This window comes from Castor canadensis, chromosome 17 (genome assembly GCF_047511655.1).
Source record: "Castor canadensis chromosome 17, mCasCan1.hap1v2, whole genome shotgun sequence".
NCBI classification, from domain to species: Eukaryota; Metazoa; Chordata; class Mammalia; order Rodentia; family Castoridae; genus Castor; species Castor canadensis.
The window spans coordinates 47,785,075-47,798,892 of NC_133402.1; the positions used below are offsets into that span (position 1 = coordinate 47,785,075).

The 13,818-nt window shown below is 40.3% G+C and overlaps 1 protein-coding gene across 2 annotated transcripts in view; it reads left to right on the forward strand.

The window, feature by feature from the left end:
- Klhl18 (kelch like family member 18) overlaps nt 1–13,818 on the forward strand; it is a 49,078-nt gene that overhangs the window by 14,038 nt on the left and 21,222 nt on the right. For both annotated transcript variants that reach the window (XM_074059736.1, XM_020162588.2), the window contains exon 2: nt 12,687–12,817. In XM_074059736.1, coding sequence (XP_073915837.1) covers nt 12,687–12,817 — 131 coding nt within the window. The remainder of the gene's footprint in view (nt 1–12,686; nt 12,818–13,818) is intronic.

Genomic DNA, 13,818 nt, shown 5'->3' on the forward strand with positions numbered 1-13,818 from the left:
ATGTGAGCCATCTAGTATAGTTCTATATACTATATACTATATATATATATATATAGTTCTATGTACTATAGTATAGTTCATCTAGTATAGTTCTGGGAATGTTTCAAATGCTCAAAAGGGTTTGCTGATTACCCTTAAGGGCCCTGGCATTATGTTTGAGATGCTCCTTCAGTCAGCATACTAAAGAACTATATTCACTTGTGCATGATGCACCATACTGCAAATAGGACTCAGCCTCTGTCTTTGATGCTTATAGATTAGTGAGATAGATAACTCATCAATTAGTAATGAGGCAAGACAGAATGTGATAAATTCTATAATTGTACCTGTAGAAACCTAAGGTGACACCAGGGAGACAAGCAGCAGATATTCAGAGGGTTTGTGACAGTTTCGTGGAAGGGATGGTATTTGATTGGTATATTGCAAGATAAGTAGGACTTTGACAAACAGACATGATGGGAGGAGGCATTCCAGGCTGGAGCAGAGGCTGTTCAAAGACCCAGGCAGGAAAGTAAGGTATGGTTACTTCTCAAGTAACTAAGATATGGATGAACAAGGTAAAAGGTGAGATTGGAGAAGTAGGTTGGATGCAGACTATGAACCTGCGCTCTCATGGTGAGCACACTAGACTGATAGGAAACAGGTCACGTGATGTTGGCCCAATTAGATGTTCAGTGATTACTGAGGACTCTGCCCTCCTGTCTACCTCCTTCTCCTCCCTTTCCGCCTTGCTGATGGGAGTGGAGGGAGGATTTAGAAGGAATTGAAATAGACCTGAATGCTTTAATCATCTCTTTATAGCCCTGGGTCTTTATTTTTAGCATCAACTGTTCAGCCACTTCTTCTTTTACCCTCTCCTGAATCACTACCCAGTGGGGCCCCCTAAAGCCCCTAAAGCAAAGAGATCAAAGTTCCATCAGTAGTGGGTTTAGACAGTGTGCTCTAAAATATTATCAAAACCTCATACTGAACCCTGTGTATTTTATTATACTTGCTTATCAGTTTCCCAGCCTGATGGGTTTGCAAGGACTGATCATTTCTTTACTTTTGTTTTGTTTTGTTTTCTTGGCAATAGAGGGGTTTGAACTCAGGGCCTTGTGCTTGCTAGGCAGGCACTGTACCACCCAAGCCACACCCAGTCCTTTTTGCTTTACTTTTCAGATAGTATCTCACTCTTTGCCCAGGCCAGCTTGGATGACTCTCCTCCTATTTATGCTTCCTGCATCACTGAGATAAGTGATGCATACCACTTCACCCAGCTGTTGGTTGAGATGGAGTCTCGCTAACTTTTTGCCTAGGCTGATCTCAAACCAGGATCCTTCCAGTCTCCACCTCCTGAGTAGCTAAGGTTACCAGTGTGAGACACCACACCCAACTAGGACTGATCATTTATGCTTATGGTGGGAAGGACAAATTTTCCTCTGGACTGGCCAGTAGGCCATCAGCATTTAAGATGAAAGGACACATCTCTCTCCCTTGTCATTTCCTTACTTTGTTAGAGACCTACTTGAACAAGGTAGCTAGCATGGCTCATTTATTTCTTCAGGGCTGGAGTGTATTGTTACCCTGGAAGTCAAGCATTTTTGTCCTGAAGCCTTCCCATCTTTTTCTCAAGCTTTTTCCTTCAGCCAATTTAATTTTCATATTAAATTCCCTATGCTTTGCCATCTTTAACTCCCACTTTGACAAGTTCCAACATTGCTGAGCCAGAAGAGCAATAGTTAAAAATTTTGTTACTTGCTTGTGTCTCAGATGTAGGACATTTTAGATGAAACAGGCTTTAGGATTCATTGTGCATGAAGCACTGAGTTAAAGAATAGATACAACCTTCCCGTCTGTGGGAAGAATATTCATCCTGGATGGATGGACATTCATTAGGCACAACATAATGTGTGCTGTGATGTAGACTTGTCCCAGGTGCTACAAGAAAGGGAGAACTGACTGCGTGGAAGTCAAGGAGCCCTTAGAGGAGGGAGCACTTGAGCTGGATCTTCAGGGTTGACGAATAATTCACTAGTCCGAAAAATAGGGGATAAGCATCCAGGCAGAGGGAACAGTGCAATTTGGTGGAATTGCTAGCATCTTAGAAGAGAGGCATGGCTGGGGATAAAATGGAATGAGGTAAATTAGGGGCAGTTTAGGGTTTGGATTGGAATTGAATTGAAAGAAGTAGGGAGCTCAAAATAATGGGGATTAACATGACCAGACTCAATTAGATGTTGCGTGTACTCATTAGAAACTTCATTCATTCAACCATATTGAATGTTAATTGCCAGAACTTTCCAGGAAACTGAAGCATACAAAGATTGCTTTCTTGGTGAAACTCCTATTTTAATAAAGATATAGGTAAGTTTATTATATCAGGCCACTATCATTTACCTTAGCCAAAATTACTATCTCCACTATACAGAATATTCCATAACCACAAAGTTCTCCCTTGTGCCACTCCTTTGTAGCCACACCCATCCCCTCCCTCGTTCCTCCATCCGAAATGGCTGGCAGCCACCAATTTATTTTTAATTTTTATCTATCTCTATCTACATCTCATCTATCTATCATTTTTGAGACAGGGTTTTGCTGTGTTGCCCAGGCTGGTCACCATCTCCTAGGCTCGAGTGATTCTACTATCTCAGCCTCCCAAATAGTTGGGATTACAGGTGGGTACCACCACACCTGGCTCCATTTATTCTTCATCTGTCATTTTGAGAATAGTTTGTAAATGGAATCATAGAGCATTTGACCTTTTGAGATTGACTTTTTTCACTCAGCATAGTGCCCTTGAGGTCCATCCAAGTGTGTGTGTGTTGATAGTTTTTTCCTTCATATTTTTGAGTAGTAGTCCATGGTTTACCATAGTTCATTTAATCATTTACCTATTAATGCACTTTTGGCTATACAAATAAACTGTGGGAGTCTACTCCCATTTCCTGCATGGGGGACAGGGAATGTTTCTTCCCTTTTTTTTTTTTTATTTCTCCCCACTTTTATATTAATTTTATTAATTTTACTAAATTTATACTAAATTTCTTTCTTAATAAACGTTACTATTACTTTTACTATGCTGAAGACATTAACATATTGGATTTTGCATGAATTTAAGTTTTCATTTTTCTGGGATAAATGTCCAAGAGTACAATTTCTGTGTCTTGCTAAGTGTAATTTAGAAGAAATTGCCAAGCTATTTTCCAGAGTGGTTGTATCTGCATTTCCATTGGCATATGTGAGTGTGGTGGTTAATTTTATATGCCATTTTGAGTAGACTGTGGTGCCCAGTTGTTTGAAGATACTTTTTGGATGTGACTAACATTTTAATCAGCAGACTTTGAGTAAAGCTTCCATAATGTGTATGGGCCTCATCCAGTCAATTTAAAGTCTTAAGAGCAGCCAGGTATAGTGGTTAAAGCCTGTAATCTTAGCTAATTGGGAAGTGGAGATCAGCAGGATTGAGGTTCAAGACCAGTCCAGGCAAAATATTTGTGAGACCCCATCTCAATCAACGTCTGGGTGCCATGGCAAGCATCTGTCATTCCAGCTATGCAGGGAAGCACAAATAGGACCACTGTTCAGGCCAGCCCATGGCTAAAAGAAAGACCCTATCTGAAAATTAACCAATGCAAAAAAGACTAGTGGAATGGCTCAAGTGGTAAAGCACCTGCCTAGCAAGTATGAGACCCTAAGTTTAAACCCCAGTACTGCCAAAACCAAATAAATAAGTACATGAATAAAGATTAAGAGCAAAAACAGGTTTCCCAAGAAACTATTCAGCCTCAAGATTTCAAGAGGGTTGGGGGCTCTAGCTCAGTTGCAGAGTGTCTGCTTAAAATGTGTGAGACCCTGGGTTCAATCCCCAGTACCACACAGAAAAAGAAGAAGAAAACAAAAGGGAAAATTTGGAGTGGGGCTAAGGAGAGGCGTAGCTCAGTGATAGAATGCCGCCTCAGCATGTGTGAAGCCCTGGGTTCGATCCGCTGTGCTTCAGGGGGTGGAAAACTGCCTGAATTTCCTGCCTTCTTGCCTGCCATGTCTATTTCCTACTGGAGACTATAACGTCTAATCCTTTTTTTTTTAAAGTTTTAGCAAGGAGTTATTATAGTTTACTTGGATAAAGTACAGAGAAGTGGGGGAAAGAAAAACATTTCCTGCAAAGACTGAGTAACATCAAATCTTATCAGCCCACCCTACAGATTTTAGATTGCTAATCCCCACAAACTCATGAGGCCAGTTCATCAAAATAAATTCCTCCTGTTTCCATGGTACAGTTGACTGGCCCTGTTCTTTTACATCCTCACCAGCATTTAGTATTGTCACTATTTTTTATTTTGGTCATTTTGTTAAATGTGTAATGATAGCTCATCATTATTTTATTGTGCATTTCTCCAATGGGAACATTTTTTTCATGTGTTTATTTGTCGTGTGTGTGTGTGTGTGTGTATCTTCATGTCTTTTTCCCATTTTCTATTTGAATTTTTTGTGGTACTAGAATTTGAACTCAGGCCGTCATGCTTGCTGGGCAGGTGCTCTACCCCTTGAGCCATACCCTCAGTCCTTTTTGCCTTGGTTATTTTTCAAATACGGTCTCATGTTTTCCCCCAGTGCCAGCCTGGACCTCAGTCCTCCTATTTACACTTCCCTGTAACTGGGATGACAGGTGTGTATCACCATGCTCAGCTTTTTTGTTGAGATGGGGGTCTCACTAACTTTCTTCCTGGACTGGCCTCAAACCTTGATCCTCCTGAGCTCCACCTTCCAAGCAGCTTATAGGCATGAGCCACTGCCCCTAGCTCATTGAATTATTTTTTTGTTTGTTTGCTGTTACTGTTGAATTTTTAAAGAGTATATAGTTTTTTATGAGTATATAGTTTGATAATATTTTCTCCATGCCATAGATTGTCTTTTAATTCTAACAGATTCCTTCACAGCAAAAAAGTTTGTAAATTTGATTTAATCTGTTGCCTGGTTTTTGTCCTCTGTGAACTGTACTTTGGTGTCACATCTATAACTCTTCACCAAGCCCTAAATCCTTACAATTTTGTTCTATGTGTTCTTCTAAAAGGTTTGCAGTTTTAAGTTTTATACTTCAATCTGCGATCCACTGACCTAATTTCTGTATCATCCATGGAAGGTGGAGAAAGAGAATAATTGTGTAAATTTGGTTAAGAAATAAAAGGGCACATTAACTGTGAATCGCTCTATTTTAGGCTCTGCTTATTTGCTTTTATAAAGCAGCAACCATTTTGTATAGGACATGGTAATCTTCTCTAGAGAATGTGCTCACTTCTCTCTTCACAGTATTTGTTTCCTGTAACTTTAAGCAGAAGTCAGCAGTTTTTTTTCTATAAAAGGACAGTATTTTTGGCTTTGCAGGCTATTGGTTACTGTCACAGCTACTCAGATTTGCCACTGTATAGGAATGTCTTTGTCCCAATAAAACTTTATATATGGACACTGAAATTTGAATTGTATATAATTTTCATATGTCTTGTGTGTTAATTGACTGGTCACTGTGACAAAATACCTGACAGAAACAACCTAAGGGAAGAAGGATTTGTTTTGGCTCACAATTTCAGAGTTTAGAACCTCTCTATTTAGTGCCACCAACTGGGGCCAAGCCTTCAACACATGAACTTGCAGGGGACATTCTGTATTCAAACAATAGCATCTTGAAGTATTAGCCTTTTATTTCCCCCCAGCCATTTGAAAGTATAACAACTATTCTTAATTTATGGGCCATATAAAACAGGAGGCAGGGCAGAATAGGCCCACAGATCACGGATGCTAACTCCTCCCTAACAGTCTTAAAATTAACATATAACACTCTAAACTTGAGGACATCCTTTTTATTTATTTATCAAGCACTTAATATGTACCATGCATTGTTTTAAATGCCTTTAGATGTTAGATAATTTTATCCTCATAATAACCCATGAGGGAGGTACTGTTTTTCCTACAGATGAGTAAATTAAGGCATAGATAAGTAACTAGCCCAGTGTTATCTATTAAACAGTGGGACCTGGATTTGAACCTGAGTAGTTTGCTTCAGAGTACTTGTTCTTATCCACCATGATATGCTGTCTCTCTTAAAAGAATTTGTATTTATCCCTAGAAAGAAATTTTAGAGGGTAATCCATCCATATGACTTCTCCCTTTCATTTATTTTTGAGCTGAGACCTGGCTGTATTACCTACCTTGGTTATGTTGACCACATTGGTCTTGAACTCATGGGCTAAGGTGAACCTCCCACCACACCCTCCCCAGGAGATGGGACTACAGGTACACACCACCACACCTGGCTCTTTGCCTTTCCATTTTATAGACTCATTTTTACACAGCAACTTCGTAGCCTTTATGATTCAGTAAAATTATAGGTTGTTTTTTACAGTGCACTTTTGGCATCCCTCTGCCTACCTAAAAGCTTATTCTTACCCGACCATTCCTAACGGTATTTGTTCTGGCTGTTTACTGTTTTATGTTTGTTCATTGTGAGCTCCTTGAAGGTAAGAGCAGTAGTATCAAAGTGTTTTCCATCAAAGGGACATCTATTCTGGGTGTATCTTTTGCTTTCTTTGGGAACACCTATCTCAGATTACTCCTAACTCAGATTTTTCCCATCTGCCTTTCCTGCTTGAATAAGCAGCTGCTTGCATGCTGAGCCCCACCTGCCTATGCCAGGGAACAGAATTTGTGGTTTCACCTATATTATCCCTGTAATCCAAAGATACCACCAAGGCATGGCTGGGAGTGGAGAGTTTTCAGTTTTTCCAAGAAAGAAAATGGGAAGAGAGAGAGAGTGTGTGTGTGTTTTAAAATAAGATAATTCTGAGTCAGTGGACAAGGTGCTCAGGATTTCTGGTTCCTTTTGTTTATTCATAGTCTTAGATTGTACTAACCAGGTGGACCTCAGAGCATCTCTGATGCAGGGATTCCCATGCCTCAGGGATTCCAGAGTTATTGCCCTCATATCCGTATGTGCATCAGTCTGTAGGCTAGATAAGCATCTTTTACATGTTTGTACAGATACTTTTCAAAGGTATATAGATCCCTTCACAGTGGGTGCCGATGGCTCATGCCTGTAATCCTACCTACTTTGAGAGGCTGAGATCAGGAGAATGGAGGTTCAGAGCCAGCCAAGGCAGATAGTTTGAGAAACCCATCTCCAAAATAATCAGAGCAAAATGGATTGGAGGTGTGACTCAGGTGGTAGAGAGTATTCTTTGCAAAGGTGAAGCCCTGAATTAAAACTCTAATCTGTAGGGGGTGAATTCAACTATAATATATTATAAGAACTTTTGTAAATGTCACAATGTACCTACCCCCAGTACAATACTAAAAATTTTAAAAATCCTACCCCCCCAAAAAAATTAGAAGAACTTTTCTAATTTTTAAAATTTGTGTTAAGCTATTGTTACTTAGCACCACTACTATCTACTGGGAAACCTGATGAGTGAAGCCCCTTACTTTATAGATGAAGAAACTGAGGCTCAGAGGTGAAGGGAAGATATTTGCTCTGGTTGTTCAGAAAGCTCACACCTGGCTTGGAAACTGATGTGGTCTGTATGTATCACATGGCTTGTGGTCTCTGTCTCTTTAGGATAGGCATAGGGTAAAGAGGGTGGCAGCTATTTTGACATTTAGTACTGTGCTATACATTCTGATATTGTCTAAAGTGTGATTGATTGTGTAACATTTACAAGTATTCATAGTACTTGAGTTTCAAAAGTTTTACTTATTCCTTGTATGCTCCCACTAGTAATAATTCTGTAATATTCTAACATGGAAACCTGAAGCATGGTAAAATTGGGAAGCTTGCTTCTATCTATGGTAGAACTATACCTAAACTTCAGAGTTTTGACTTCTGGATTAAGGTTCTATTCATCAGACTGAACTTGCAAGAATTTCAGTTATTTATGTCTTTGATGCACTCAGTCAGATGCAACAAAATCTTTTGTTAAATCTCTGCCAAGTTCCTGTTGCTGTGCTAGGTATTTTTACATGTATTTATATGATTTAATTTAATGAGGCCCCTCTCAGAAAAAGCTAAGTAGCTTCAATCTGCTGCAGAGTCCATCTGTCCAGTCATGTATTCATCCATTCACCTCTGTGTGTCAGATTTGAAAATGTGTCTCAAGTCATAGCCCATTGGGACAAATTGCTGCCTCTCCCACAGACCCAGGATTGGCAGCAACATCAGCTTGGTCTGTACAGCATGACACTTTTTATTTCTGCTGACGCTTCAGGAATTTGGAGTGGCCCTGGTGATTTGGTTAAATGATGTTCATATCAATCATTGTACACTTTTATATTTGATCTTAAAAACTCTCAAGGGACCAGATGAATAGGAACAGTCTCATTTTATGAGCTGAGAAGCCAAACTTGGAGGAGGCCCCTCTAAGTAACATAGCTAGTTAGGGGCCTTCTAACTCCTGTGTTTATGACACATTATTATTGCCTGTCTGACTATCGCTGCTCCTGTACCCTTCTCTACTTCCATACTATTCCTTACTTCTCTTCCATTTCCTTCCTTCCTTCTTTCTGTACTCCCCTTCTGTGTCTTCTTTTCAAACGCATCTTCTGTTAGGTGATCTTTAGGTGTTGGAGTTCCTCAAGGCTGTTTTATGCTCCTTCTCTTTGCACTTGGAGCTCTCTCCCTCTCTATACTAATGATTCCCAGAAGTGTCATTTGAGCCAAGACTCATCTGTGTTCCAAATTTATCTATCTTCTTCCTACATTGTTTCTTTGTTTGAATGTCTCCCAGCTGCTCCTGTCAGTTTGTCCAAAACTACTTGGTCTTCTATCCCTAACACGATCCAAGTAAGTAGTACCTCCACATACCACATTAGCACTAGTAACCTGGAAGTCATCTTGACCCCTCTATTCCCTTACTCTCATATCCAAGTAGAAAGTCATAGTTATTCCAAGTTCAGTAGCTTTCTTTTCTTTTGTGGGGAAGGCAGTACTGAATTTAGGGCCTTACACTTGCTAGGCAAGCACTCTACCACCTGAGCCATACCTTCAACCCTTTTTCCTTAGTTATTTATCAGATAGGGTCTTGCATTTTTTTTGCCCAAGACCATGACCTTCCTACCTATGCCTGCCTCTTTTATAGCTGGGATTACAGGTATGTACCATCATACCTGGTTTGTTCTTTGTGAAAGGGTCTTGCTAACTTTTTTTTTTTTTTTTTTGCCCAGGCTGACCTTAATATGTGATCCTCCTATCTCTGCCTCCCTAGTATCTGGGATTATAGTAAGCCACCATGCCCAGGCTTTTTCCTGAGTCTGACCTCATTTTCCCACACTACCATCCAGACCAAGCTCTTCTTTTCTTTCCTCTGGACCAGGCAATGGGCTCCTGGTTATACTCCTTGCAGCAACTTCTGCCTTTCTGGTTGATGCTCTGCCTCCACAGAGTGGCTTGATCAGCTTGGAATTCCTTCCTTAGAACTGTTCCCTGGATTCTTAACATTCTACAGTAAGACATAGAATTCTTGAGGACCTTACCTACTTCGGCTTTACATCATATCACTTTCTCTTTCTTATCTGTACTTGAATGCTTTGATGATTTTTTTTTTTCTTTTGAGTCAGGGTCTTGCTGTGTTGCCCACATTGGTCTTGAACTTATGATCCTCATGCCTCAGCCTCCCAAATGGCTGGGATTACAAGTACACAACACCACCACTTCCAGCTTTTACCTTTAACATTTGCCAAAGCAATACTATGTTCATGATTTTAAAAACCAAGTATAGTGGAATTACCTTGCATGTGCATGTAAGGTACCCATTGATTTTAGAACCTAATCAGCCTCCCCTTCATGTAACTCCATCACCTTTTTTGGACTCCAAACAGCATTGTTGACAAGTATTAAAGTTACAGTGGCTTAATAATAAATTAAATAAATAAATAAAGTATGAAGGAACTCTATAGGCAGGCAAGCAGGAATACTTCAGTTTTAATCTTCAGAGCATCTTATGCAGAGACTTGCTCAGAAAGCGATTCTGTATCTACTCTTTGCAGAAGCCAGGTGGCAGGAGTGCTGAGTCTTTGCTGTAGTTTTAGTGGGAGTGGTTTGGGCTTTCCAGTTAGACTTTTTTTTTTTTTTCTCTTAGAAACAAATGAGGGGTGTATGTACCTAGGAAGTCCTGTGATTGCCCCTAATTTGTTTTTTAGGTGTTATTCACTGAAGATCATTGCACAGTGGCTAAGTGGCTGGTACTGATACGTGTGCTGGTTAAGTGCTAGTGTGGGCACAGGCACTAGGTACATGCTATGTACATGAGGAGATCTGTATCCTGATCCTATGTGGCAGCTTCCAGCTGTGTTCATGAGCTTAGCTCTTTCAGTTCAGAGTCTGCCAATACATCATAGACTCCTTTCCTCCTTCCTCCCCCATCCATCTTGGACTTTAAACCTGCCTCTTTCATTTCATTAAGAATACTTTATAAGTGAGGGACTTCTTTTTTCTTTTCTTTTCAGCGGTACCAGAGTTCTAACCCAGGACCTTATGCATGCTAGGCAAACACAGAAGTACTGTTTTAGAGGTGGGTGTGTAGCAAAGTTTGATTAAAGATAGAGATACATACCAAATGGCCCAAGTTTTCTGACCAACCAGTTACATGTTTCTTATTGATGATTTTTTCCTAAATTCTGTTGTGCTAGTTTGTGTTTCTTTGCTACCTTAGGGTTGGGGAAGAGGAAAAGTTAGCAAGACCCCATCTCAACAAATAAGTGAGTATGATGGTACAGTCTATGGTCCCAGCTATGCAGGGAATATAAATACAAAGATCACAGTCTAGGCTGGCCCTGGGCAAAAATTTGAGACCCTATCAGAAAAATAAAGCCAAAAGGAACGGGGAGCGTGGCTCAAGTGGTAGAGTGCCTGCCACTCTCAGGGCCCTACTCAGGGCCAAGGTTGAGGCCCTGAGTTCAAGCCCTAGTACCACCAAAAAGAAAAAGGGAAGAAAGAAATTACAGTGTCTCTTATTGCTAGCTTTAAAGATCACTTCTTTATTCTTTGGTCACATAGACCAACCCTGATACATTGAGGGAGAAGACTGCACAGGGTGTGAGTGTATCTGGGGGAGGAGGTCATTTGGGGGCTGGGTGCCACAGAATAATTCTAAGTGAAAATTCAAGAAGTAATATATAGCTGGGCATGGTGGATTCTGTCTATAATCCTAGCACTTGGGAGGCTAAGGTAGGAGAATCAGGAGTTTAGAGCCATCCCGGGCTACATAGTGAGACTTTGTCTCAAAAATATAAAAAAGTAATATAAGGACATATTATTTAGAAAGATGGATATAAATCCCAGAAGAGATTTTTCCTGAGAGCTGGACATGGAAATGGGATCAGGGGATCAGAGACTAATGTTTTTCATTATAAACAACTTTAAGAAATATGTACTTGTTTTACTGTGATTTTTTTTTAATGGATTCTTGCTGTGTTGCCCATGCTAGCCTCAAACTTGCCATCCTCTTGCATCAGCCTCCTAGTACTAAGATCACAGGCATGCACCACTGTGCCTGACTTTACTGTGATTTTTTTAAAAATTATGATGACCTCCCCAAAGCATGTAGCCTTTTAATGGCCCCAGTATTGGTAACAGGGCAATACCTGGGTTATATGAGGAACTACCAGAAATTAAATCTGGTAAGAATTGTCATTTGGAAGATCGTGTGATCTCAAAGGAATGTTTATGGGTAAGAAACCTGAAGTTAGTGAAAGAAAACATAGTGATGGAACTTGAGTAAATGTGACACAAAGAGATGAGCATGAGGTAGTCAAATGGCCTGGCATTCCACTATTATGGAACCTGAGCAAAGGGGAGTGAAGAAAGGCTGTTTTGATCTTTCTGGAGAATGGAAAGTTCTTAAGTAGAAATGTTTATGTAGCATGGAGCTATAAATGGCAAAGATTATTGAAGGGAATAGCCTTTTGGCAGATAGTTGGAAATCACTTTATAGAATTCCTCAAGCATGTGTCATTGAGGGTTTGATACAAATTGGAGAAAGAATTGGCCTCTGTGTCTTTGGGCCATACAGAGCACTGGCCTGTTTGCAGTACCTGTCATTCCTCTTGACTGCTGCCAAGGTCATTTTCCCCAAAAGAGCTCTGGGCTGCCTGCTGCCTACCTCAGCCTGCTTGGTACCCAAGCACTCCCCATTTTTTGAGCCCATCTTGCCTGCTGTGTCCTTGGTCTCCCCTGCAACTCCCTGCCCCATTCAAGTTCAGTCCCTTTTCTCCCCACCTTTTCCTACCATGATGTATTTACTTCTCTTGGGAACACCAGCTCCAGTGTTCTCAGGCAGTTTGTTTGTATATTTCATCTGCCTTCCAATAAAACTGGGTTTGAGGTAAAGTATTGAAGTATTGGGTATTTGAGTTTGTGGAGGAGTTGCAAGGGGTGCATTGGATGCTATCAGATAAGTAAAACCCACTTGAAGCTTTCAGGCTTATTTTTTTTAACTGTTTTAACACCTCATTAAAATGTAGTGTTTACATTCTTCTGCTGAATATAGACTGAGTATATTGAGTTTAAAATAATTTAGGGTGTCTGTGATGAGCCTTGCTGTCATGCCTGGGATATCTTTGGTATCATTGCAGTGAGCAAAGGGGTAAACTGTGAAAGGGGAGATTGGGTTTTTATGTTTGCATTCCTCAACATCTATCTTTGTATTTTCCTTTGCCTACAGATCGGGGACCACAAATTCAGTGCTCACCGGATCGTCTTAGCAGCCTCCATCCCATACTTCCATGCTATGTTTACAAATGACATGATGGAGTGCAAGCAGGATGAGATTGTAATGCAAGGAATGGACCCAAGGTACTAACTTAAGTAGGCTTCACAGGCTGCTTTCCATTTGTAGTTTCATCCTGTGCTTGGGACCACTTGAGGGCCTGTATCCAGACACAGTATCATTAGCTCAGCTCCACACCCAGTATGGGACTAGTAAACAGATTAGAACCTCAGCCTGAGATAGAGTTAAAATGAAGGGTGGTTTCTTTTGTGTGTGTGTTGTTTGTTTGAAATGGGATCTTGCTATGTAGCCAAGGCTAGCCTCAAATCTGATCTTTTGGCCTCAACCTCCCAGTGCTGAGATTAGGGAGTTTTGATGCTGTTTTAATTCTACTATTAAGATAACACATTTAACAGCATCTAGAGTTTAAGATTTTTTTGTTTTGTTTTGTGGTGCTGTGCTTGAACTCAAGGCTATACCTTGAGCCACTCCACCAGCCCTTGTTTGTGAGGTGTTTTCAAGATAGGGTCTTACAAACTGTTTGCCCAGGCTGGCGTTGAACTGTGATCCTCCTGGTTTCTTCCTCCTTTGTAGCTAAGATTACAGGTGTGTGCCACCAGCACCCGGCAGTTCAAGATATTTCTTTAAACTTAGGCTGGGTACCAGGGTGGTGGTTTATTACTTGCTCTACTTTTCTGGACTAGCCATTTTAGCTGGCAAAATAATTTTTCCAATAAATGTCTTCATTTACTTCTCTTTCTCTTCCGTTGTCCATTAGAACTTTCTTCAGTGATGGAAATGTTCTTTTTGTAAAATGGAAGTCATAGTCACACTTGAAATGTGATTAATGGGACTGAAAACTGAAGTGCAAATTTTATTTAATTTTAATTAATTGAAGTTTAATTTAAATAAACGTATGGCTAATGGCTTCTGTATTTATTGGACAACACAGGTCTAGAATGTGATGGATTTTATGGTTATTTGACGGATCAGAAAATTGGAGCCCAAGGAGGTCAAGCCCAAGGTTATCCCATTGGCTAATAGTTATTTGTTGCCTAACCTCTTAATCTCATTGTGGTTAACCCTA